The sequence below is a fragment of the Sciurus vulgaris genome, assembly GCF_902686455.1.
Source record: "Sciurus vulgaris genome assembly, chromosome: 7".
Taxonomy (NCBI): Eukaryota; Metazoa; Chordata; class Mammalia; order Rodentia; family Sciuridae; genus Sciurus; species Sciurus vulgaris.
The window spans coordinates 115443345-115470299 of NC_136467.1; the positions used below are offsets into that span (position 1 = coordinate 115443345).

The following is a 26955-nucleotide window of genomic DNA, read 5'->3' on the forward strand; positions in this document are numbered from 1 at the left end:
AGCAGAGATGTGACAGAGACCACACGGTCCCCAAAGCTGGAAATACTGGGTAGCTGACCCTACTGTGCAGCGCGCCATCCCTTGCACTAGGAGGTCTCAGTAGAGCCTTGTGATCGTCCACACCACTCCACGGATCTGGTGCTTCAGGGCAGTAGGCCCTCTTCAGAGAACAGTAAATTTTGTCCCTCCGTCCATGTCAGAGTGTGGAACCTGGGGGTGAAGAGACCTGCTCCTGGTCTTGTGGGCCCAGCTCCGTGTTTCAGTTTGGTGTTGAGATCACCTTTTGGATCCCAGTATCCAGGGACATGAAACAGGTTGACTGCTGTTCCTGCCTCTGGGTGACCAGACAGCCATGGGGAGACCAGCACAAAGAAGGCAATTCCACTGTCGTGTGGTCAGGGTGGCAGCAGGCTGCGGGGGAGTGCAGAAGAGGGCCTCGGGCTGTGAGTGGCATTTGCAGAGCCCACTCCAGAGCCTGGAGTCTTCTCCTGAGGAAGGAATTCACTGCATAAATGTGAAAGTGGTAGTTCCATTCATTAGTTCATGAATGAAAACCAATTACCCAATAGGAAATGTACATAATGAGCAAAGCAGTTGCCTTATTAGAAAAATAATGAAGACTTAAATCCTGAGTTGGTATTATGGCAATTCTGTAGATTGACTAATCCACCAAGAATAGTTTCTAGGTTTTAAATGATACGTTTTAAAATGGCCTTTTGGCAAGATGCTGAAATATGGGCCTAGCGTCCTACCATCTATGTAAAAGGGACTGTGTCCAACTGTTCTTGTGTGAAGATAAAATGTCTCTCCAGGAGGATATCCAAGAACTTGATTGATTGTCCCAAAAGGGGTACTGGGTGGCCAGGGAATGAGGCAGGAGGGAGACTTTTCATGTATACCCTTTTTAAAATTTTTGCTATAATTTTCCACTTTATTTTCAAGCATTTGTATGGCATAATTTTCACTCTTTTGAGATTTGAACTGTGTAAATGGAGTACCTATTTAAAAAAATACCAATTTAATATGAAATAAAAGGCAAATGGTTTTGCCATTACCTTCTTTTGTTGTTTTGGGGAAGTCGCTGTCCCTTCATTTCCATTGGGCGATTGGGTTTTGTGTTGTTTTGTTTTGATGGTGCTAGGGGTTGAGCACCAGGGCCTCGTGCGTGCTTAGGCAAGTACTCTAGCACGGAGCCACATCTCCAGCCCCAGCAATTGAGTCTTGACTGTCTACTATGAGCGGGCCCTGTCTGTTCTAGGCGGATGAGGTCCATCTTTGGCCCTTGGTTTCCTCCTGTGATCTCTAAGGCAGTGGCCTTCAACTTGAGCATGCAGCAGACTTACCAGGAACTCAGACTTCGGGTTCTGATCATACCTGACAAGAAAGTTTCTGATTTCCTGATGATTGGGTCTGGGGGCTTGGCAGGGCAAGAATTAATCAGCATGGGCAACACATTGCCGAGTGTGTGAGTCAGCTTTTCATCACTGCCACCAAAATACCCCTGACAAGAACAACTTAGAGGAAGAAAAGTTTATTTTGGGCTTATGATTTCAGAACAGTTCTTGGTTCACTGACTCTGTTGCTCTGGGCCCAAGATGCGGCAGAACATCATGGCGGAAGGGCGTGGCAGAGGAAAGCTGCTCAGTTCATGGCACCCAGGAAGCAGAGAGAGGATGCAAGGATCAAGCAACATATATATTCTGCAAGTCATGCCCCCAATGACTTACTTCTTCCAGCCGTTGTCCACCTGCCTACAATTACCACCCAGTAGTCCATTTAAATTATTAATCCATCAAATGGATTAATCCATTGATTAGGTTACAGCTCTCATCTAATAATTGTACTCTGACCATTCCTGCATTGTCTCACACACAGTGTTTAGGGGACACCTCCTATCCAAACCACTAACAGCTGATAAGGCTGAGGCTGCCAGCTCAGGAACCACCACCCAGGGTTCCATCTAGGGTCCGTGTTTATAAAGAAACTACATTCCCATTCTAAAAATACCAATGAATAAAGAATAGGTTCCTCTAGCTCAGAATGTAAAGGAATCCCTCTCCCCAGCAGTTTAAAAGGACTTCACAAAATGAGCACATCAACAAAAGTTAAATGACATAGTTTCCATTCCACCTGCAGGGCCATGGTGCAGGGACAAGAAATCACACAGTGGCCAGAGTCTGGTGAGTCCCAACAAGTTGTTCTTCCTAGGAGAAGTGACTTAATGAAAGGCTTTCGAGGAATAGAGAGACTTAAACCAGGAAAGGCATTCCAAAATACCAAGTCTCTGGCCCATAGGATCTCTCTGTCAGATGCCTCCTTAAGGTCTGCCACTGTCATCCCCAGCTTACAGAGTCAACCTGATCATTAAGGAGTTCCTGACGTGGACATTATAGTCCAGCATGGACACCTGTGCCAGGCTCCAGGACCTCATTCATACCTCTCCCTTGTCTGGAATCCCCTCTTGGTCCCCTCCACCTCTTTAGGTCCCATTTGTCATGAGGACCATGGTGAACTCTGACTATTCCCCATGAGAGCTTCTCGTCTGCTTGGCCTATACTCAGTTTCGTTTTCTGCCTGTCTCAGCTTATTGGGAGACTTTATTTATTTATTATTTTTTTAAAAAGTTTCTTCATACATGTATATAGGGTAGTAATGCCTATCTCATTTTACCATCCTTCCCATCCCCACCGCCCCACCCCTCCCCTTCCCCTCGGTTCAATCCAAAGTTCCTTCATTCTTCCCTTCCCACTCCCGCTATGGTCAGCATCCACTTATTAGAGAAAACATTCGGCCTTTGGTTTTTTGGGATTGGCTTATTTGACTTAGCGTGATACTCTCCGGTTCCATCCAACGCTTATTATTGCTTGTATTCTTGATAATTGCCATTCTGACTACAGTGAGATGAAATCTCAGAGTAGTTTTAATTTGTATTTCTGTTAATTGCAAGAGATAATGAACATGTTTGCTGATTAGTTGTATTTCTTCTTCTGTAAAGTGTCTGTTCAGTTCCTTAGCCCGTTTATTGATTTGGTGGTGTTTTGTTTTGTTTTTTGTTTTTGTTTTGTTTTTTGTGTTTTTTTGGTGTTAAGTTTTTGGAGTTCTTTATGTATCCTGGAGATTAATGCTCTATCTGAGGTGCATGGGGTAAAGATTTTTTTTCCCATTCTGTAGGCTCTCTCTTCACATTGTTTCTTTTGCTGAGAAGCAGCTTTTCAGTTTGAATCCATCCCATTTATTGATTCTTGATTTTACTTGTTGCGCTTTAGGAGTCTTGTTGAGGAACTCAGGTCCTAAGCCAACATGATGAAGATTTGGGCCTGCTTTTTCTTCTATTGGACACAGGGTCTCTGTTCTAGTGCCTAAGTCCTTGATCCACTTTGAGTTGATTTTTTTGTGCAGGGTGAGAGAGAGAGGTTTAATTTCATTTTGTTACATATGGATTTCCAGTTTTCCCAGCACCATTTGTTGAATAGGCTATTTTTTCTCCACTGTATATTTTTGGAATCTTTGTCTAGAATGAGATAACCATATTTATGTGGGCTTGTCTCTGTGTCTTCTATTCTGCACCATTAGTCTACATGTCTATTTTTGGTGCCAATACCATGCCATTTTTGTTACTGTTGCTCTGTAGTATAGTTTTGGTGTGGTATTGTGATGCCTCCTGCTTCACTCTTCTTGCTAAAGATTGTGTTGGCTATTCGGGGCCTCTTATTTTTCCAAATGAATTTCATGATTGCTTTTTCTATTTCTGTGGAGAATGTCATTGGGATTTGAATAGGAATTGCACTGAATCTGAATAACACTTTTGGTAGAATGGCCATTTTGACAATATTAATTTTGCCTATCCAGGAGCACGGAAGATATTTCCATCTTCTAAGGTCTTCTTTAACTTCTTTCTTTAGTGTTCTGCAGTTTTCATTGTAGAGGTCTTTCATCTCTTTTGTTAGATTGATTCCCAAGTATTTTATTTTTGTCAAGGCTATTGTAAATGGGGTAGTTTTCCTAATTTCTCTTGTGATGGATTCGTCACTTATATATAGAAATGCATTTGATTTATGGGTATTGATTTTATATCCTGCTACTTTGCTGAGTTCATTTATGAGTTCTAGAAGTTTTCTGGTGGAATTTTTTGGATCTTCTAAATATAGAATCATGTCATCGGCAATAGTGATAGCTCGAGTTCTTCTTTTCCTATTTGTATCCCTTTAATTTCTTTCATCTGATTGCTCTGGCTAGAGTTTCAAGGATGATGTTGAATAGAAGTGGTGAAAGAGGCCCTCCCTGTCTTGTTCCAGTTTTTAGAGGAATGCTTTTAATTTTTCTCCATTTAGAATGATGTTAGCCTTGGGCTGAGCATAAATAGCTTTTACAATATTGAGATATGTTCCTACTATCCCTAGTTTTTCTAGTGTTTTGAACATGAAGAAGTGCTGTATTTTGTCAAATGCTTTTTCTGTGTCTATTGAGATTATCATATGATTCTTGTCCTTAAGTCTATTGTATGATTCTTGTCTTTAAGTCTATTGATGTGATGTATTATGTTTATTGACTTTCATATGTTGAACCAACCTTGCATCCCAGGGATGAACCCCACTTGATCATGGTGAACTATTTTTTTTATATATATATTTTTTAGATATTGATAGACCTTTATTTTCATTCATGAATTTATATGTGGTGCTGAGATTCAAACCCAGTGTCTCACACATGCTAGGCAAGTGCTCTACCACTGGGCCACAACCCTAGTCCCACTATCTTTTTAATATGTTTTTGTATGCAATTTGCCAGAATTTTATTGAGAATTTTTGCATCTTTGTCCATCAGGGATATTGGTCTGAAGTTTTCTTTCTTTGATGTGTCTTTGTCTGGTTTTGGAATAAGGGTGATACTAGCCTCATAATTATTGGGAGACTTGATTTTGTTATCTGATTTTTATTCTTTTTTCACATTCATTGATTGATTCATTCAACAAATACTGCCTTTTCAACAAATCTTATTAGAGGGCCTGTGGTGTGCTGGACATTATGACAGGTTTTAGAAATAGAATCATAAGTTTAAAAAAAATCAGACCTGTTTCCAATAGAGAAAAATTTACTAATCAAATAATTACACTAGTGAAAAACTGAGAAGAGTAGTCTGAAGGAAACGAGTGTGGTTTTATGAGAATGTATGAGAAAGGGACCTGGTGTAGACTTGGGGTCAGGGTGGACTTTCTGAGAAAACATAGTTTGAACAAAGATTTGAAAGTGAGTACTTGGATAGATGAAGAGGAGGTGGGGAAAGGAAGAGTTCTTCAATAAGGGGGCCAGCATGTGCAATGGTCCTGTGCCAGGAGGGACTATGGCAAATTCAAGGAAAGAGATCCTTGATACAGCATCCAGTTTGAGGAAGATGATGTTGAATTACCTTGAACATGGCAGTGGTGAGGTGGATTGGGCAGCTGCTCAGGAGCTCAGAGCAAATCAGGCTGGGGTAGTCACTGGGAGTCCACAGGGAATGGGCAGTAGCTGAGTCCACCAAGGGAGATGTGTGGAAGGGAGGAGGTCACAAACCCCTGAAGAGCAGAGCATTTTGAAGAAAGTGACTTCCAGTAGTAGCACAAGGGATGATTCTCTCATTTCTCCCTCTCCTTGCTTACTGTTACCTGAGTTCAGGTCTGACTCTCACCTGTATGCAGCAAGAGCCTGCTAATCCAGTTCTAAGATTTTAGGTGCCCACCAATCACTTGGGGGCTGGGGTCCCTCGATAAAATGCAGATTCTGATTCGGGAGATCTCAGCTGGAGCCTGTGATTTTGCATCTCTGTCCTTCTCCCAGGGATAATGGACCACCTTTTTGGCAGCAGGGCACTGATCTCTGTTTCTGAAACTCAGCATCCTCCTAACCCACACCCTCAGGCCTTCCATGGCCGTTCATCGCTCCCCTGTCTCTGGCCAGCCTGCCTCTTCCCTATGCTTCCTTCCATCCCCTCTTCATCCCACCAAGCCAAACCCCTTGCATGCAAATTTTCCATCTCTTTCTCTTACAGTTCAGAAAGGGACAGAGACCCATAAAGCTCACTCCCACGTGGAAGGGGACAACTACAATGGTTTCCAGATTTTTCTGCTTAAAAATCCTCCTTAAACCCCCTCACCTTTTTTTTAAATACTGGTGATTGAACCCAGGGGCACTTTACTACTGAGCTCCATCCCCAGCCCTTTTTTTTTTTTTATTTTGAGACAGGGTCTCACTAAGTTGTGTGGGGCCTCACTTAGTTGCTGAGGCTGGCCTTGAACTTGAAATCCTTGCTGCCTCAGCCTCCTGAGTCACTGGGGTGACAGGCATGCACTGCTGCCCCCAGTTCCTCTCTCGCCCATTTTTAAGTTTACATCTACATTTTTTTTTATCGTGTTTGCAGAAGATACGATCTCCAGAATGTTGTAAACATTGATATTTTTAAGTAAAACTATGACGTCACTGTTTTAATTTTGTCCGATGGAATCTAAACACTGTAGCAACTCAATACCCAGCATCCTCCATCTCAAAAATGCACGAACACGCTCTGTGTTCTGTGTTCTTTTTCTCCTTAAAATTTTATTTCCATTTCACTTTCCCCAAGGAATTTTACCCTAACTTTATATATGTAATATATTTTTATGCTTGAGGGAAACTCTTTCATTTGTGTCCCTGTCATATTTCTCAGGGATGACTTATATAAAGTCAAAACTTTCTTAATTTCCTAAAATCAGAAAGCTCTAAGCATTAAGGTTTTTCTTCTGGCTTGAGTTAACATTACAAGTGCTAACAGTACTTAATTGATCAGAATATTACAAATGTATTACTAATTTGGATAAATAATTAATAAAAATAAAATCAGACTGAATATACACCTCTTAATGAGATGGTGGTAGTGGATGGTTTTTTAAAATAAACTTTTTTATTGATGTATAACATACATGCCCATATCTGACCAGATAGTATGCAGCTTGAATTATCAAAAAGCATGCATGTCCATGGAGTTATCACCCAGGGTTAGTGCTGGCATATTTCTGCAATGTTTATTTATGCATGTAAGACTGTTATTTATTGCTAGTCTGAGACAAAAGATCAGCATTAGTATATTTCCATATTTCATTTATGTAGATGTAAACACTGAAAACCCTCATTCACATAGGAAGACAAATTTTGTTAGAGCAGGGTCACTCAATTCTTTGATTTATTTCTGAGTTGTATGCCAAAGTGATCTGTCACCAAAAATCATATTTCAATTACTTCTATTAGAACTTTCTTTAAAAAGAAAGAAAGAAAGAATTAGAAAGCTGGTTGTGGTGGTGCATGCCTGTAATTCCAGCTACCCTGGAGGCTGAGTCAGGAGTATCACAAGTTCAAGGTCATCCTTGGCAACTTAGTGAGACTCTGTCTCAAAATAAAAAATAAAAAGGACTGGGGATATAGCTTGGTGATAGAGCACCACTGGGTTCAATCCCCAGTACCTACTCCCCCTGACACACAAAATTAGAAACTTTCCTCCTTGGAGAGGGTAAAGGGACAGCTTTATTGTTCCTTTGCCTGCCTTCTCAGTTTTCTTTTCTTTTTCTTTTTTTTTTTTTTGTTTTTAATTTTTTTAAAAAAAATTTACAGACTGCATTTTGATTCATTGTACACAAATGGGGTACATCATTTATTTCTATGGTTGTGCACAATGTAGGTTCATACCATTCGTGTAATCATACACATACATAGGGTAACAATGTCAGTCTCTTTCCACGATTTTTCATACTCCCACTCATTTCCTTCTACATAATCTAAAGTTCCTCCATTCTTCTCTGACTCCCCACTCCACTACCCCCGTTACATATCATCATCCACATATCAGGGAAAACATTCGGCCTTTGGTATTTTGGGATTGGCTTATTTCACTTAGCATGATATTCTCCAATTCCATCCATTTATCTGCAAATACCATAATATTATTATTCTTTATGGCTGAATAATATTCCATTGTATATATATACCACAGTTTCCTTATCCATTCTTCTGTTGAAGGGCATCTAGGTTGGTTCCACAATCTAGCTATTGTGAATTGAGCTGCTATAAACATTGCCATGGCTGTGTCATTATAGTATGCTAATTTTTAAGTTGCCTTCCCAGTTTTTAAATGTCCTCTAGTGTGGTAGCCAGTGGGCTTCAGGTGGGGGATGTAAGGGTCTTCTCTCTGGATCAATAAATCCAGTTAAAATTTGGAATGGGATGGGTGAGTTTACCTTTCTCTTTATAAAGGAGGAGGGCGATTATGAAAGAGCAGAAACTAAAGGACTACTTGTCCCTCTCTCATCCCCCAGATAGGGAAAGGAGCTTCTAGAGAAGTTGAAGATCTGGAAACCGATTCTCTTAAAACTTTAGGGGTGTGCTGGGCACAGTGGTGCACACCTGTACTCCCAGCAACTGAGAAGGCTGAGGCAGGAGGATCACAAGTTCAAAGCCAGCCTGGACAACTCAAAGAGACCATATCTCAAAATGTTTAAAAAAAGAGCTGGGGCTGGGGTTGTGTCTCAGTGGTAGAGTACTCGACGGCACGTGTGAGGCACTGGGCTCGATCCTCAGCACCACATAAAAATAAATAACAATAAATGTATTTTTAAAAAGATCTAGCTTACCAAGTATATCAGTTAAGTTTAAAAAACTAAATAAGTAAAAAGAATTGGGGTTGTAGCTCAGAGGTAGGGCACCCCTGGACTCAGTCCCCATGACCGCCAAAACCACACACAGAACAAAGCTTCAGGTGTGTGTGCAGGGCTTGCTCCCAGAAGTTCACAGTCCAATTTGAAGTCTATTTAAGAGCCCGAAAGGACTCAAACCAGACCAGTCCAGTCTCTCTAGACTCCTGTTCACATTTCTCAGAGAGGGAAACTGACTGATCCAGGCAACGTTTTTGTGCTAGATCATGGCATAAGCTTCTGACCCATCTGTCACCTATGCAGAGACATTTCCCTGGGCAGGGACCACAGGAGCCAGGTGACTGTTAGTGCAGTGCTTCTCCTTCAAACCCCTCTCCAGCTCTGTTCTTCTGCTGCGAACAGGTTCTCCAGTCTCTGAATTCCCAAATCTCTTATTTTCACCTTTATTATTTTATCACAAATAGATTAGGGGTGGGGAAGTACTGAGGATTAAATTCAGGGCCACATAACCATTGAGCCACATCCCCAGTTCTTTTCTGTATTTTATTTAGAGTCAGGATCTTGCTGAGTTGCCTAGGGCCTCACTGTGAGGTTGGCTTTGAACTTGCAATACTCCTGCCTCAGCCTCCAAAGCTGCTGGGATTACAGGCGTGTGCCACCACACCCGGCTTCACATACGGAGCTTTCCCCTTTGTGTTGGAGTTCTTCATGTGCCCCATCACCTTTTCTAACTGTAAGCCCCTCAAGGGTGGGCCCATATCTTAATCATTTCCTAGCATCCTGTCTTACACTTAGCAGGTGTCTAAAATATTTGTTGAACAGGTAAATTGCATGTCCTAAACTTCTTTATATCCCCCATGGGACCTAGAATAGTGCTGGACTTTCAATAGCAGGGTCCCAGAAGTATGGGTGAGTTAATCAATGAACAAAACAGTAAATTAACAAATCGATGAACTAATGAGCCATTGAACAGTGGCTGGAAAGTAAGAGAACTTCAGCACTTCATGTGAGAGTCCAGATCTGCAGGAGCATTGCCAGCGATGTGGTGTATGTGGGCCTGGCTATTTCTAATTGAGAATCCTGTTTTATATTTGTTTTTATAACTACTCGTAATAGACATAATTGCTTACCATGAAACATCCAAGTAAATTGTTTCTTGTTCTTTGTCTTGTCTTGCAGGTGTGAGCGACATCTCGCCACAGTGGTGTTTGGTCCAGACCTCAGCTCTGTCGAGGATGTAAAACCCCGGATTCTGCAGATGAGTGGTACAGGCCAAGAGGAACCCCTGGCTCCCACCACCCTCACAGACATGGCAGCCGTGGAGTAGTGTGGACACTTTCTCTCAGCTTCTCAGGGTTTCCGTCTTTTGGGTTTTCTTCATTTGCCTTTTTTTATGGTTTTGTGGTTGGACATCCAAGGCAGACACCATGGGAGATCAGCAATTGTACAAGACCAACCACGTGGCCCATGGTGGTGAGAACCTTTTCTACCAACAGCCACCCCTTGGTGTCCACAGTGGGCTAAACCACAACTATGGGAATACAGTCACAGGGGGTGGAATGGATGCCCCTCAGGCCTCACCCATCTCCCCCCACTTCCCGCAAGATACTCGGGATGGTCTGGGCTTGCCTGTTGGTTCCAAAAACCTTGGCCAAATGGATACCTCGAGGCAGGGAGGGTGGGGAGGTCATGCAGGCCCTGGAAACCATGTCCAGCTACGTGGCAACCTGGCCAACTCAAATATGATGTGGGGGGCACCAACCCAGGTGGAGCCCGCCGATGGCTACCAGTACACGTACTCCCAGGCCAGCGAGATCCGGACCCAGAAGCTCACCAGTGGTGTCTTACACAAGCTGGACTCTTTCACCCAGGTGTTTGCCAACCAAAACCTGCGAATTCAGGTCAACAATATGGCCCAGGTGCTGCATACCCAGTCAGCGGTGATGGATGGAGCCCCTGACAGTGCCCTGCGCCAGCTGCTGTCTCAGAAGCCCATGGAGCCCCCAGCTCCAGCTATACCTTCCCGCTACCAGCAGGTGACCCAGCAGGCTCACCCTGGTTTCACTGGGGCATTGTCCAAACCAGCCTTTCAGGTCGGGCAGCACCCTTCCCAAGGGCACCTGTATTATGACTACCAGCAGCCACTGGCTCAGATGCCAATGCAGGGAGGACAGCCGCTGCAAGCCCCACAGGTGCTGTCACAGCACATGCAACAGATGCAGCAGCACCAGTATTATTCACAGCAGCAACAGCAGCAAGCAGGGCAGCAACGTATCTCCATGCAAGAAATACAGCAGCAGCAGCAGCAACAGCAGCAGCAGCAGCAGCAACAGACTCGCCCACCACAGCCTCAGCCGCAGCCACAGCAGCAGCAGCAGCAGCAGCAGCAGCTACCACTGCAGCAGCGGCAGAGTTCAATGCAGATACCTCAGTATTATCAGCCCCAACCCATGATGCAACACTTGCAAGATCAGCAGCAGCAACCAATGCACCTGCAACCCCCTTCTTATCACAGGGACCCTCATCAGTACACCCCGGAGCAGGCGCACGCTGTCCAGCTGATTCAGCTGGGTTCCATGCCCCAGTACTACTACCAAGAGCCCCAGCAACCCTACAGCCACCCTCTCTACCAGCAGAGCCACCTGCCCCAGCACCAGCAGCGGGAGGACAGTCAACTGAAGACTTATTCTAGTGACAGGCAGGCCTCAACCATGCTGAGCTCCCACGGGGACCTGGGGCCTCCTGATACAGGAATGGGAGACCCAGCGAGTTCGGACCTGACCCGGGTTAGCAGTGCCCTCCCCCATCGACCACTCCTCTCCCCCAGCGGGATCCACCTCAACAACATGGGGCCTCAGCATCAGCAGCCGTCTCCCAGCGCCATGTGGCCCCAGGTATTCTCACAGTGGAAGTTTCTGTCCCCCATCTCAGTCTGTGACAGGGCCAGCCAGGGCTGAGTCTCTGCAGTGCCTAATCCCCTCTCCAACCTTCAACCTTTTTCTTCTTTATATGTTCCATAAACATTAACCTACATGTGCCAGGCACCATCTATGCCAGGCACTCAGTTTTGATTCAGTTCTTTGCCAATAGCGCATATAATGTCACTAAGGAGATGGCCAAAATACTGGATCGTATCCTAAATGATTCACGTGATGATCGAGACCTTGAGTCACATGCCAGGGGACCACACAGTGAGAATGGGTGTCACCCCCTTGAATTTGTATCTTCTGGGTAATCCCTGTGAAACTGGTCCCCCTTTGGGACCATTATGACAGCATTTCTCAAAGTATATTGCTCAGAACAGCAGTTCTGCAGGATATTAATGGATATTGCTAGGGAAATAATGGGTTTGTTGGATAAACTTGGAGTTTCTCAGAGTGGAACGGGTTGCTATACTGCAGGGCTTCTTGGGGCCTTTAATATGCCAGGGTGCATTGTTAATCTCCCAAAGGGGATGCTGCATATAGTTGCAGAGGTGAACCTTAGCTGCCACAGAAGCCAGGATGGTAAAGTGAATAAGTAAAATGGGCCAGGTGTGGTATGGCACACCTGTAATTCCAGCAGCTCAGGAGGCTGAGGTAGGAGGATCACAAATCAGGAGGCTGAGGCAGGAGGATCACGAGTTCAAAGCCAGCCTCAGTAAAATCCAGGCACTAAGCAACTCAGTGAGACCTGTCTCTAAATAAAATACAAAATAGGGCTGGGGGTGTGGCTCAGGGGTTGAGTGCCCCTGAGTTCAATCCCTAGTACCAAAGAATAAATAAATAAGCAAAATGACCCAGTACGAGACAATTGGGAGTGATGGAGAGTGTAGTAAACTGAAGAGCAGATACCCTGTCTCATTCAGGATTTAAAAAAAAAAAAAAATCTAGCCAAATAAAACATGTCTGCAGGCCATATTGAGTCTGTGGGCCATGGTTATTAACTCTTGATTAGTTCTCATAAGTATTTGACCACAAAAGAGCCTACTGTGTACTGGGTACTATTCATGCCTAGGCATGTTCGAAGTGCTACAGACTTGTGTGACAACAGGGTCTTTGGAGGAGGTGACCCCATTCTGAACTAGGGGAGTGGAGAAAGGGTTTAATGGAGGCCGAAGGCCACAGGTGAACTTCCCCTGGACCTTGTTTCTTCAGGGACACAGACCTAGTAGTAACTGGGTCTGTGAGAGCCTTTGTGAATAAAAGAATGAGAGTCCATGGCCAAGGCTTTTAAGGTTTTTAAAAAAGAAACCCTGCAGGTGGTCTCCTGGCCTGAGGATGAGTCATCCAACTTTCCTCTCTGAGTCCCTGGTGGGGATGGGATGGAACCTTGTCTGTGTACAGGGGGCTGCTGGGAGAAGGAGGAGGAGGTAGAGGAAGGTTGCTTCCAGTGGGCTTGTGGCTGGCAGCAGCTCCAGCAGGAGGGCTGTGGTCCCAGTCAGGGCAGATAAGTGAAGGCTTAAGCGGACATGAGCAGGGTCATCAGGAGTGGAAAGCCCTTGAAGGCCAGGCCCTCGTGTTCTCATTGGTCAAAACCCCCCACTTCAGAACCACAATTTTTTTCTCTTTTCTTCTTGTCTTTCGGTGTCCTGCTTGGCTCACAATTAGATGCACCTACCTGATGGGAGAGCGCAGCCAGGGTCCCCTGAGTCAAGGTAGGATGAATGGTGGCTTGGTGGTGGTATTTTGGGAGACCGGGAGGTTTTCCTGGGTTATTTCTCCTGATTAATTTTTAAATTTGATCAAAGAAATGTATAGGATAATAATAGCATTTGTATTTGAGCAATTATTGTGTGCTTGGCACCATACATTGTGTGTAGTGAAATAACATAGTGCGGGGGGGGGGGGGGGGATGGTTACCAAGCACCTCGTCAATAGGAAGCCCTGGAGGACTGGGGTGTAGCTCCGTGGTAGAGCATTTGCCTAGCATATGTGAGGCCCTGGGTTCCATCCCCAACAACACCCCCCTCCAAAATAGCAAGCACTCAATAACTGTTAGCTATCACTGTTTTCATTTTAGAAATGAGAAAACTGAGTCTCAGAGAGCTTAAGGTTATACATCAAGTAAGTAGCAGTGTTGGGAATAACTCCAAAGCCATTATTCTGTCCACTATCCATTCGATCAGTTAGTGAGGATTTATTGAGTGCCTTCTGTGTGCCAGGCATTGAGCTGAGCTTTGAGAATGCAGTGGTAAATGTTACAGACTTGCTTCCTCCTCTCATGGCCACGGTGAATAATTAAAGACAAGCCAGATCCTGATAGACTGCTGATGTGTGCAGTATGGAGACTTACCCCATGGGACTTACCCAGGGGACTCTCAGAGAAGCCTTCCAGAGGAGGTGTGCTCAGTCTGACCCTGGAAGGGCAATAAGCTCTAGGTGGAGTGGATAACCCCAGTTGCTGAAGGCTGGGATGGAGGATGGTCAACTCTTCTATGTCCTTTCCCACTCTGAGCCTCAGTTTTTCATCTGTAAGTTGGGCTTGGTTCTCCGAAGGGTTCTGGGGCCTCAGACAGAGGAGCATTGGACAAATAAAATGGGTTTGCTGTGGGCGAGAGGTCTTGTGATAAATCGCTGTTTCTCCTTCCTCAACGTGTGTGTCCTCTCCATTTGTCCCTGCCCTTGAGCAGTGGCCAACCCAAAGGAGTGTTTGGGGAGCAGTTTGATGCCAAGAGCAAGCTGACATGCTCCATCTGCCTGAAGGAGTTCAAGAGCCTGCCTGCCCTGAATGGCCACATGCGCTCCCACGGTGGAATGAGGGCCTCCCCCAGCCTCAAACAGGTGAGCACCACCCAGTCCCTGGTCCTTCCCAGGCCATGTGCTGCTTGCTTTGCTTTGTCGCCGTCAGAAATATTGTGTGAGAAAGAGGGAAGTGAGCCCTGTGTGGGTACCTGGGAAGGCACAGTCCTCCCCGAACCGGAAAAGACTTAAGCTTGGATGCTGGGAGCCAGCCAGGTCAACAGCCCTACTTCCCTGGCCTTAGGAACAAGGGTCAAAATAGGGAACTCTCTACTTCCCAGAGAAAACAGCAAAAGAAAACATGTAAACGCAATAATATTTTAAATTTGTGCTTCTTGAAAGACCCAAGACTACAGCCACTTGGGCCTTCAAGATCAGTGGTCAGTGGCCAAGAAAAGAGGATGTAACCATCAGGCTCTCAGCCAGAATTTTGTGTTTGCCAGTATAATGGTGTTTGGTTCTAGCATCTGAAATCCCTTAAATACCCTCTGGATTTTCCATGTAGAATATCCAGGTAGTATACTATCCATGAATTAATTAAATTAATTAAAATTCAAAGAATGTTCTCAGAATTCTTTGACTATTTATTGATCTTAAAGTCTAAGGGATTAACTGTTAACCAAAATTTTGGATTACCTGGATCTGTCCCTCTCCTGACCAGGCTAGATAAAGGAACTTCATCTTCAACTTTTTAAAAAATAACAGGTTTTGCATTTTCAGTGTGATTTCTTAACCTGAATAAAATGTAGGGTAGAATGCCTATTTTGGCCTAACACATAAGCAAATTGAGGCCCATGGAATTAAAAGCACCTACAGAAAGTCATACATGTTGTTTTTACTGATTACAAGTCAGTGTCCTTTTCTTTAAAAGCAATGAAATGGGGCTGGGGTTGTGGCTCAGTGGTAGAGCACTTGCCTAGCATGTGTGAGGCACTGGGTTCGGTTCGATTCTCAGCACCACATTAAAAAAAAAAAATGAGTAAGTAAAATAAAGGTATTGTGTCCATCTACAACTAAAAAAAATTTTTTTTAAAAGGCAATAACAACCACGAAATTTTAAAAACTATTTTAACATATAAGTGATATATGGCCAAGATGTTTTCAATGTAGGACGTAGAATGCTTGACCTTGCCTACCTCCAACTGGCATTACTCACCTAGGGACCCAGGGTTGCAGGAAGGAAGCCACCGGCAGTGGTTCTCTGTCACCCACACCTGATGTCCTGGAACCTTTTGGGAAAGCAAAGTGCATCCCCTTGGGAGAGCTGCTCTCAGCCCAGGATCAAAGCCTTTATTGTCTGTGTAGGAGGAAGGAGAGAAGGCCCCGCCGCCTCCGCCCCAGCCGCCACTGCCGCCTCCGCCTCCACCGCCACCGCAGCTCCCTCCCGAGGCAGAAAGCCTCACGCCTATGGTCATGCCCGTGTCTGTCCCTGTCAAGCTTCTCCCGCCCAAGCCCAGCTCTCAGGGGTTCACCAACAGCGTCGTTGCCGTCCCCTCCGCCAGAGACAAGCCAGCCAGCTCGGTGTCGGACGACGAGATGCCTGTGCTCGTGAGGATGACCCTCTCTCCCCCTCACTCCCCCCAGGGGGCTGCCCCCCACAAGCCTGCTGTGAGTTGCTGCTCTGCCCCACCTGCCTGGAGTGGGGACATCCCTTTGCTTTCTTGGAGATGGGGATAGCTCTTCCACAGTCACCGACCTGACCTCCTCTTGGGGCTGAGCCCCACTGGCCACCTGCCCACTGCCCATTAAATACCTGTTACTCTTCCAGGTTAATGGGCTGCTTTAGACACCTCGAGGTGTCCCCAGGCTTAAACAGAGGATAATTCGGTTAGAAATCACCAATACAACCATACCAGTTATTAAAATATGGGATTATTTCCCCAGGTAATATCCGCTGTTATCCAGGGCCCTGGCCCTTCCCCAGGACCTCTAGGCCTCCCCAAATCCAGCTGCCAAAGAGGTAACCCCTGGAACCACAAGGCCTCCAGGCTGTAACCCTGGCATCTATTCTGATGATCAGCCTTAGCACATGCTTAATATTTTTAACATTACACCTGCTTAAATGCCCTGGAGAACCTAATTTGTTAAAGTTCCCAAAGTAGTTCTGCTGAAAGCCACCTACCCCTAATCTCATGAAAGCAAAGTGATTTGTGTTTCTCACTGAACTATTAAGTTCTCCTTCCCTCTCTCAAATTCCTCTCTTTCTCTCTTTCTCTTTCTGTTTTTCTCTCTCCCTTTCTCCCCCCACCGCCCCAGACATACATGGTCGACTCCCTCATACTTGTCCCTTCCCATAGAGTTTGTCCTTAGAGAATAGATGGTTGCTGAGAATCCAGGAGGCACGAGAATAGGGTTGGTCCAGAATAGGATTTGGGAGCACAATTAAGACAACAGGAAAAGTCCAGAAAGAGACATTTTGGTTTTATGTGATATCAAGGCCTCAGAAGAGAGACTGATAGAGAACCTCCAGGGGTGAAGATTCTCATACGGTGGTGGGAGGGGATCAACAACAGGCAGAGATGAAATGACATATCCAGGCTTCCCCTTTGCTCGGGGAAGTTCCTGATTTAAATGCACTGCATTGACCCTTGGAGAATTCTCAATCAAGGGTTCCTAGTCACACAGCAGTCACAGTCTAGGCAGCATAACCCAGCCCAATTCATTCAAGATGGTGAGAAAAAGATAAGGGCCGAAGAGAAACCGATGCCCTGGGTATAGCTGGATGGGGATTCAGATGGTCCATACCATGGTGGTTCCACGTTTTCAACTTTACAGTAGTACAAAAGTGCATTCAGTAAACCATACTTGAGTTTTGAATCTTGATCTTTTCTGGAGCTAGCCATATGCAGTTGAGTTCTCACAATGCAGGGCAGTGGCATCAAGCCACAGCGCCCAGTCAGCCCTGCCATCTCTAGGGAAAATAACCAAGACTCATTGTGCACTAAGATCCTAAGCTAGGATGCTCATAGGCTAGGGGCTTTCAATGTATTTTCCACTTAAAATATTTTCAACTTAACCATGGTTTTATGGAAACATAGCCCCATCAGTGTGTCTGTACACCAGGTGAGCTGCAGTAATTAGGCACTAGGGACAGACAAGGGAATTTGGTATGAGTTTACACAAGAGATCATTGTAGGGGAGTTCTGAGAAGGCTTTAAAGGATGGGATGAAGTTGGCTTAATTGCAGGGTAAGAGAGACATCATAAATCGAGAGAGAGGCTGAAGTGGAAGCATGGGGAGGGAACTGAGTAAATGTGAGCAAGATCCTGGCACTTGATGTAAGGAAATTAAAATGTCTCAGAAGAGCCTTGAATTCTAAGCTCTGTATCTAGCCAGCTAGGACAAGGGAAATTGAGCCCCTCTCACTCTGAGAGTCCTGGTTTACTCCCCTAACCTAGAGAGGGTTGGACTCATCAATGGTTCTCCCATTTCTCTGTAGCCAGAAGTTTTTTCTTTTTTAATTAAAAAGATTTTTTTTGTTCTTCTTAGTTAGAACATATTTTGACATAATATACATACATGGAGTATGACTTCCCATTTTTATGGTTGTACATGATGTTGCAGCCAGACGCTTTTAAAAGTTCTCAATGCTTGTCCCCACTTCCAGAATCCAGATAGCTTTGTGGGGTGGAACATTGCAAATACTTCCTGTCATGTGACAGCCAAATGTAACATTCTGAGTAGCTTCTCTGGTCCAGGCAGCTCAGAGCTTTGCCTGGAGGATGAGAAATCCTAGAATAGAGGTTGAATAACAGGACAGAAGGCTGGAGGAGAGAACCCAAAAGGGACCTTTGGCCCTGTGATCTTAAGTCTAGATTCCAGGGCAGAGTCAAGATCACTGTGAGGTCTGCATGTGCTTACATGACCTCATCAGTTACCCAGAAACAGAGCTCTTAGTTTCAGGATTGTTCCTCAGTTGGGGTTGCAGGGGGTGGTGGCATTGAGCCTCCTTCCCCCAGTCTCCTCAGCTGCCTCTCTCCACTTCAACCTCCCTTCTCCACTTCAACCTCTTCTCTCCACCTCAGCCTCCTCACAGTAGCATTCTCTCTTGCCACCTCAGACTTCTCTCTCCAACTCAGCCTCCTCTCTCTACCTCAGCCTCTCTCCATTTCAGCCTCTCCCCCACAGCCTCAGGCGGTGAGGAGCCCTCTGGTGGGGAGAAGAGGCAGGCTGTGGAGCTGTGGCCTGAGAGTCCCCTGTGGCTGAGGCAGGGCTCAGGAACCTCCACACTGAAGCCTGGAGCCTGGGACCCTCTGCTCCCTGCTTTCCCCAGCTCTCTGCCTTCCTAGACTCCTGTCCTAGAGGTTGGCATGGCACCTTGGAAGACAAGGAAGCTGAGGGAGAGCCTGTTGCAAGCAGGAGGAGCCCAGAGCTGAGGCGCCCAGTGGGGCAAGTCACATGGCCTGGAGGCAGCCGGTCACATGACCATGGCCAGCCGTTCCCATCACCCCTTGCTGTTGCTCCTATCAGGCGCCACCCTGGGCACAGGGGTTGCTGGGAACTGCAGCTGTGACTGGCCCCTGCCCTGCAGTGCTCAGGAGGGTACCTCAGACTGCTCAGAACCTTTCCACAGGTATCCCCGCCGCCTCCCCCACCCGCATCAGCTCTTGGCCTTTCTGGGCTGATGCTGGCACACCACCCAAGTCTGTTTCTGTTTGGCTTTGGCATGCCCTGCTTATCTATTGACGTGCACATGTTTACTTATGAAGTATATATGTATCCATGTGGCAGATCTTCCTTCCAGACTAAGCTTGGTTCCGCTGCCATAAAATAAACTAACTCTGCTGACAGGAAGCCGACCCAGGAGGAGGGCTTGCTACCAGTGAGCCGCAGTGCAGGCGCAGCAGTGAGGGGTGGGCAGGGGGACGTTGAGCAGGTCCCCTTTTAGGAGAGCCCAGAACCGGGCCTTCGGGGTGGCAGCGGGCCGGGCCTTCAGGATCGCGCCAGAGCCCAGGGTGGGAGGCTGGCCCTGGGAGCGCTGCCAGGCTGCGCCCCTCTGCTCTGCTGCCCTGAGCGGATGGTTCTGGCCCCTTCTCAGACCTGGTGCTGTGTGTGCCCGCCGTGCCCCGCGGAGCCCACCCAGCTGGATTCCACTCAAGCAGATGGGAATGTCATGATAAGCGAAGAGAATCTGAATCTCTGCCTTCCGCCCACCCACCGTTCCCGTCACCCCGGCTCGCTCCGGACCTCAGGGGCGGCTTCCCAGACCCTCGGTTTCTTCCTGGCCGAACCACCAGAACCCGCCTTGGCCGAAGCGGATGTGGTGGGAGCGGGAGGGGGACGAGCGGAAGGGAGTCCGTCCCCATAGAGACCCCTTCCCCGCACCCGTGGAGCTGGCCTGCGGCGGGGCACCTGTTTGAATCAGATCGTTGTCCCGTCCCTAGGAGATCCCCCGGAAACACCCGCCCGCCGTGGCCAAGGCTGAGGAGCCCCTCAAGACCGTGCAGGAGAAGAAGAAGTTCCGGCACCGGCCCGAGCCCCTCTTCATCCCGCCACCGCCCTCCTACACCCCGACCCCCGCCTCCTACTCGGGCGCCACCCTGTACCAGAGCCAGCTGCGCTCCCCGCGCGTCCTCGGGGACCACCTGCTGCTGGACCCCACCCACGAGCTGCCCCCCTACACGCCCCCGCCCATGCTGAGCCCGGTGCGCCAGGGCTCGGGGCTCTTCAGCAACGTCCTCATCGCGGGGCACGGCCCTGGCGCCCACCCGCAGCTGCCCCTCACACCCCTCACGCCCACCCCGCGGGTGCTGCTGTGCCGCTCCAGTGAGTCGCCCCTTCAGTCCCACCCCTGTCTGTGCTGGGGACCGCCCTGCCCGGGGTCGAGTGGGGGGTCTCCGTCTCTTCAGCTGTCGGATTTACCCCACGGATTCCTGTGGAATATCTGTGTCCCAGACACCGTGCTGGGCTGTTCAGAAATGCTTAGAACTAGAGCTAGTCCTTATCCCCAAGGGAATCGGGGTCTCATTGAGATAAAAAAGTGACGTGATCCCTACAGTCTCTTTGAGATGAGGAAATAATGTTAAGCGTGCACACACCAAGACTACCTTGGAAGACACAGAATAAACATTTAGTAGAGATTAGGTATGATGTGCAAGACCAGGCCTTAGCATGCTTTATGAAAAATCAAGCACGAAAACTTGCTTGTGGTGGCACCAGCCTAGAGCCTGAGCTCCTCAGGAGGCTGAGGCAGGAGATCTGATGAATCTTTGAGTTCAAGTTCAGCCTGGGCTACATAGCAAGGCCCAGTCTTCAAAAACAAAAACAAAAACATAAGAGGCCTGTAGTCAGGATCTTTTCCTGGAGCAAGAATACTTGCATAGGCACCACACAGCTTTAGCAGGCCAGTGTAGGAGAGGCTTCTCAACCTGTGTGAGAAATGGCTGGCCCTAAACCATTACAACCACACTGCATCCAACTGTCTGGAGATTGACGGGTTTCATGGGGGAGGAGGCCTGTTAGGACTGGTTAGCTAACTGCTCATTTGCTTTATTTTCTTAAGCACCCCTTCCCTGTTGGCCAGTGACCTCAGGTTTTGTTGTTGTTTTTGTTGTTTGTTTCAGACAGCATTGATGGCAGCAACATGACAGTCACCCCAGGGCCCGGAGAGCAGACTGTGGATGTTGAACCGTAAGGAAAAGCCAATTATTTTTTTAGAAGTCTCAGCTGAGTAAAGTGATCAAGAGCTTTGAGAAGACTAGTCAGAACCTTTAGTCAGAGTGGCCAATGATAGAGAAGTTGTAGGAATTGTAGGACGTTGGTATTTCCTCAGTAATCTTATTTCCCTATAGTTGCTCATATTTCAAGATCTTTGCCAAAGCCTAAATGTAAAAGAGCAAAGCACTGGATTCAGAGAACTTAGCATTCCCATCTCTGGCTTTATAAACCAGTCTGGATAGACGTACATGCTTTCACATCCCTAGTGACATTGAGACATGTCTAGGTGCCCAACCCTCTTAAGAGACTTTTGAATGCTCCTGCTTCCCCATTCCTTCTGTCAGATTCTTGGTCAGGCTTCCAGGTGAACTTGTTCAGTATTTCAATCTTGCATGGGCAGTTGGGGTACAGTAATCCCCCCTTATCCATGGAAGATATGTTCCAGGACCTCCAGTGGATGCCTGAAACCTCCAATAGTACCAGGCCCTGTATGCAAACACTGCAGTGCCTCAGTACTCTGTCTGATATTTTAGATGGCTACCAAGTGATGAACAGGGGTGTGGTGTATACAGAGTAGATACTCTGGACAAAGGGATGATTCACATCCTTGGAGGAACAGATTTCATCATATTACTCCGAATGGCATACAATTTAAAACTTATGAATTGCTTATTTCTGGAAGTTTTCCATTAAATATTTTTAGACCTCAGTTGAGGTCTAAACTGGGTAATTGACAATGGGTAACTGAAACCATGGAACACAAAACTGGAGATAAGGAGGCACTGTTGTATTAGGAAAGGGAAAAGTTCTTTCAATGGAGAAGAACAGAAAAGGGCCTAAGTGGTGGAGTATACTGAGTCCAAAATCAGAAAACCCAAGCTCTGGCCCATTTTGGTTTTTATCTATATCAAGTTAACCTTTCTAGACTTGGGTTGACTCCTGTTAAATGAGAGTAAGTATCACTACTTTGTTTACATCACAGATCTGTTAGGTTCAAATAGAATAACGTATGTGAAAGTGATCTGAAATGGATTAAAAAAAAAAAATACAAACCTTGTATTTATCCTTTGTTTTTCTGGTTAAATGGTACCATCAACCATGCTCAGGGCAGCTGTTCCCTGAATTAACCACCTTTCTACTCCAGTTACAGAGCACTGTGAAGCCTTAGGCCAACTGCTCCCTTGCTCCCCTCAACAGTTTTCCCCAATCTTAAAGCTGTTCCTTATCTTGGTCAAAAAGCCATGCCTGGAATCCTAGGGTCATACTGTGAGGAAATGCCCCTGCGTTCTTGCAGAAGGAACTGGTTTCCTTCTTTTTCAAGTTCCTGACAGTTACCCTTGGCCTAGGCCATCAAATTCAAGACCACACTGTTGTTTTTCTTTTCTCACTAAAGACGCATCAACATTGGCTTGAGATTCCAAGCAGAGATCCCAGAACTCCAGGATGTCTCTGCCCTGGCCCAGGACACACACAAGGCCACACTGGTATGGAAGCCCTGGCCAGAATTGGAAAACCAGGACCTCCAGCAGCGAGGTATTAGCATGCGGGAGAAACTGGGCGGGTGAGGCTTGCTGCTCTCATTGGAACCTCTGACTTCAGGATCGGTATGTTTTCCCTTGATGCTGAGCTTTCTCTTATGCACTGGTTCTCTTTATTCTCAACAGTGGAGAATCTTCTGAATTTGTGCTGTTCAAGTGCATTGCCAGGTGGAGGGACCAATTCTGAATTTGCTTTGCACTCTCTCTTCGAGGCCAAAGGTGATGTGATGGTAAGGAACCACAAAAAAGAGGCTTCACGTCAGAATTCTGAAGAGCATTTTGTCCGTGCTGTCCCCATGCACCATACGACCAGTTTGTAAGATGATGGCCAGTCCCATGTGCCTCTGTGTTGCTTATGTCAGTGAGAAGTCAGGATTTACAAGCCCGCAGAAAAAAACTCCAGTCGGACTTCTTTTTTACGCATCTATACTGAGGCTATAATTGTGAGCACATCTGTCTTAGGAAATTAGGACTTCTTTTCATCTATCTTGTATTTCACATCAGGAAACTGAATCTCCAGTAGTGGAGAGAGGAGGTCTTTCTGAAATAAGAGTTTGCCCACAGTAGCCTTTCACACGTGTGGATGGTCCTCCTTGCCATGAAAATCAGCCAAAGTTTGATGTTTACAGAATCTTTTCACCTCTAACACAAATGAAAGGTGTACAGTTCACCAATTGGTTCCATTCTTCCATTCTTAACACAGTTTTACAAATGTCCCCACCCCAGACCCTTAGTGCCCTCTTCCCAGAATCAGAGCTGACCATTTGTCTGCTCAACTGAGATTTCTGGCCAGATCACTCCATCACTAACCTCATTTCTGCTTTGTAAAAATACATGGTTCTTCCTCATACTAGATCCAGCTTCCTGCTTTTCGATTTTATGAAAATGTAAAAGTAAATTAATGTCCCAGTAGCGTAATACCCTTCAAGTACTTCTGTAGAATAAGACCACACCTAAGATTTGGGGAGCTCCTCTTCACCCTTTGAGGTCAGGGTTGCAGAGTAGCACTCCTCCAAGTTTTAACATGCACACTAATCACCTGAGAAATCTTGTTAAAATGCTTATTCTGATCCAACAAGTGTGAGATGGGGCCCAACGTTCTGCATCTAATCAGCTCCCAGGTGATGCTGGCGCTGCTGATCTGTGGGTGGGTCACACTTGGAATAGCGAGATTCCAGGCCTTGCTGTACCCCTAAACCATCCACTGCTCAGCTCTGCCTGAGGTGTTTTGTTGTGGTGGTGGTTTTTTTGTAGTACTGGGGATTAAACCCAGGGTCTCACACATGCTGAGCAAGTGCTCTACTCCTGAAATACACCCCCAGTCATTTTTTAATTTTTATTTTGAGGCAGGGCCCACCAAATAGCCCAGACTGACCTCGAATTTGTGATCCTCCTGCCTCAGCCTTCTGAGTAACTCAAATTATAGGCGTGTGTTTTACCTAGGAGGCTGAAAGAAGCAGATCTAAAAGTGTTTACTTAGGCTGTCTGGGAGGACTGTCTATAGTACAGTTATTACTACTGATACAGCTGTTTACATTCAGTTGTAATGAGAAATGATTTTTCTGTAATACAATTATAAATCTCCCACTTGTTCCCTTGAAGCCCTTCCCCAGAGACAGACCCACTTAGAGGGGGCCCCACCCATCTCTGTGAAGCTCATGGGCCCTCACCTAGGAAAGAGTCAAGTCCCAGTCACTGCCTGAGTGTGACACGTCCAACTGGGCTTCCAGCATGGACTGGGGAGGGTGTCTTGTTGGGGACAAATCTTGTTGGGGGCTGAACAGAAAGCAAACCCCCAATTACAGTAGTTTATCTCTCTTTTCCAGTGCTTCCATCCCTGGGCTCAGCAGTGCTAACTGCTTTCCCCTTTGGGTAGATGATCTCCATAGGACACAAACCTGTTACTGACTTGCCTTTTCTCTCCTCTGGATCCACAGGCTGCTCTGGAAATGCTGCTGCTGCAGAAGCCAGTCAGGTTAAAATGTCATCCTTTAGCAAATTACCACTATGCCGGTAGGTTGCCAGGAGCTCTGTGCCCTGTTGATTCCTGAAAGCAGGCTGCTTGCATGTTTGGCTGTTTCACTTTTTAATAATTTTTATTAACACATAACACTGGCTCTGTCCTAATCACCATTTGTCATCTCAAGACCTCCTGAGCCACAGCTGATATATGTTTGTGTCATTGGCCCAGCATTGTGAGGCCTTTGTCTAGATAAGAACTCCTGCTTCTCATGGGTGTGCCAAGACCTGGGTGATAGTAGAAGGTGCTTGCACAAGTGGTAGTGAGGCCCATGCAGTTGTGAGGATAGAGCCACAGAGGGTGACCAGCAGCCCCCATGACTTTGGAATCAGTAGAGGTGTATTCAGATCTTGGCCACACCCCATGACCAAGTCCCTTGGCCTTCCGCAGTCTTTTTTTTTTTTTTTTTTTTTTTTAATATTTTGCAGTGCTGAGGATTGAACCCAAGGCCTTGCATGTGCTAGGCAAGCACTCTACCACTAACCTTAAATGTTTTTTTCACTATATAATGGAATTCATGCTCCATCCCTTGTAGAGTTGTTGGAAAGGTAAGAGGTAGTATTTGTACCCAGGCCTGGCACATTCTATTAGCTATTGCTATTCATTTATTCATCTGTTTCTTATTGAAAATTTACCATGTGCAAAGGACTGTGCTAAGCGCTACGACACAACAGTGGCTGTGTCAGACATTGACAAAGTCCTGCCTCATGTGGCTTGGAGGAAGTAGTTCTTAAACAATGGGTCACTGTAATGGCAAGAGAAAGACTTCATACCTACAGGGTCTGGGGAGTGTGTGGATTAATGGTAGCATTACCAATAGGAGGGAAGAAGATGCCTTTGAGATTTGAATGGAGTGTGAAGCATACACAGACAATGAAGCTAGCTGGGCAGCCTGAGAGGTCTCCACAATCCTGCCTTGGTTCTCTTTACTTCGGACGGGCTGAATCTCCAGTGCCCCTTGATGTTTAGTCATTTGAGGGTTTCCTTGGTGCCTTGGTCAGACCCGGCCCAGGTAGATGCTGAACATCTAGGCATACAAACCAAGTAATACTCCTTCCAGTCCCTGGTCTTGGTAACCAGATGTGCCCTAAGGTGAGGTTTTTTTTTTTTTTTTTTTTTTTTTTTGGTACCAGGGATTGAACTCAGGGGTACTTAACCACTGACCCACATCCCCATCCCATTTTGGGGGCTGGAGGATACTGGAGATTGAACTCAGGAGCACTCAACCCCCGAGCCACATACCCAGTCTATTTTGTATTTTATTTAGAGACAGGATCTCATCAGGTTGCTTAGCACCCCACTCATTTTCTGGGGCTTACTTTGAACTCATGATCCTTCTGCTTCAGCCTCCAGAACCACTGGGATTACAGGCATGTACTTGGCAGGTGAGGGCTTCTTTACGGATACTAATGTGTCCACCATTTGCCTCACTCATGAATTGGCTTTTCTGCCATCATCACCAGGTAGAAAGGCTTGAAGCCACTCAATAACTCACAGCAAGCCCAGCCAGGCTTCTTCATTGAAACCTGGTGTGATGTCACACGCCTATAATCCCAGCTACTGGGGAGGCTGAGGCAGGAGGAGGGCAAATTCAGGTCCAGCCTGGGCAACTTAACAAGGCTCTGTCTCAAAATTAAATAAAAAGGTCTAGGGATGTAACTTAGTAGTGAGCACCCCTTGGTTCAATTGCCAGTACCACCAAAAATATATATAATAATAATAATAATAATAATAATAATAATAATAATAATCTGTCATTGAACCAATGTCCTAAGTATTCAATTTCTTTATATTATCTCCATCATTTCCTGCTTGGTGTCTGTCCCAAGAGTGGGTAGAAAGATGTGGGAGTTCTCTTTAATCTGCCATGGAAACAGTTTCATCTTCTCTTAATTTCCAGCATCATCTGCAGCCCATTAAGCCCTGACAGGCTGTCCATTGTCCTGGAGCCTGTCCCAGCTTCTCTGCCTAGTGGACTGGCTCAAAGGAGCTTCCCAACTGAGGGATGCTGCCTCCCTTTGCCTCAGGGTGGCTGGGGTGGCCGGAGCCTCAGGGTTGGTCATGTCCAGTTGTAAACAACTTCATCTGACACAGTTCCCCTTCAGTCCTTCCCAGTGTGCCAAATAAGTATTATTTTTATGTGTGTCATGACATTATAAAGACTGGAAAACTGTGGACTAGAAGCCCCATGTACTCCCAAGCAAAAAAAAAAAAAAAAAAAACCCAAAGCACCAAAACCTTACCAAGAACTATGAAACCAGAAGGTCCAGAACTCTGCTAAAATAAATTGATTTGGGGTTGGGGGTTCATAGCTAATCCTTTACCCATCTGCCCTCCCCTTCCTCCCCAGGCAAACAGGAAAAG

General features: G+C 46.2%; 1 protein-coding gene across 18 annotated transcripts in view; it reads left to right on the top strand.

The window, feature by feature from the left end:
• TRERF1 (transcriptional regulating factor 1) overlaps window positions 1-26955 on the top strand; it is a 206621-nt gene that overhangs the window by 154672 nt on the left and 24994 nt on the right. For 13 of the 18 annotated variants that reach the window (XM_079147724.1, XM_079147730.1, XM_079147725.1 and 10 more), the window contains 9 exons: window positions 9836-11550; window positions 13246-13292; window positions 14268-14418; window positions 15682-15984; window positions 19761-20142; window positions 20940-21006; window positions 22427-22566; window positions 22698-22801; window positions 24509-24584. In XM_079147724.1, coding sequence (XP_079003850.1) covers window positions 10084-11550; window positions 13246-13292; window positions 14268-14418; window positions 15682-15984; window positions 19761-20142; window positions 20940-21006; window positions 22427-22566; window positions 22698-22801; window positions 24509-24584 — 2737 coding nt within the window. In that variant the 5' untranslated portion in view covers window positions 9836-10083. The remainder of the gene's footprint in view (window positions 1-9835; window positions 11551-13245; window positions 13293-14267; window positions 14419-15681; window positions 15985-19760; window positions 20143-20939; window positions 21007-22426; window positions 22567-22697; window positions 22802-24508; window positions 24585-26955) is intronic. The other 5 variants (XM_079147718.1, XM_079147720.1, XM_079147721.1 and 2 more) reach the window with 2 other exon arrangements.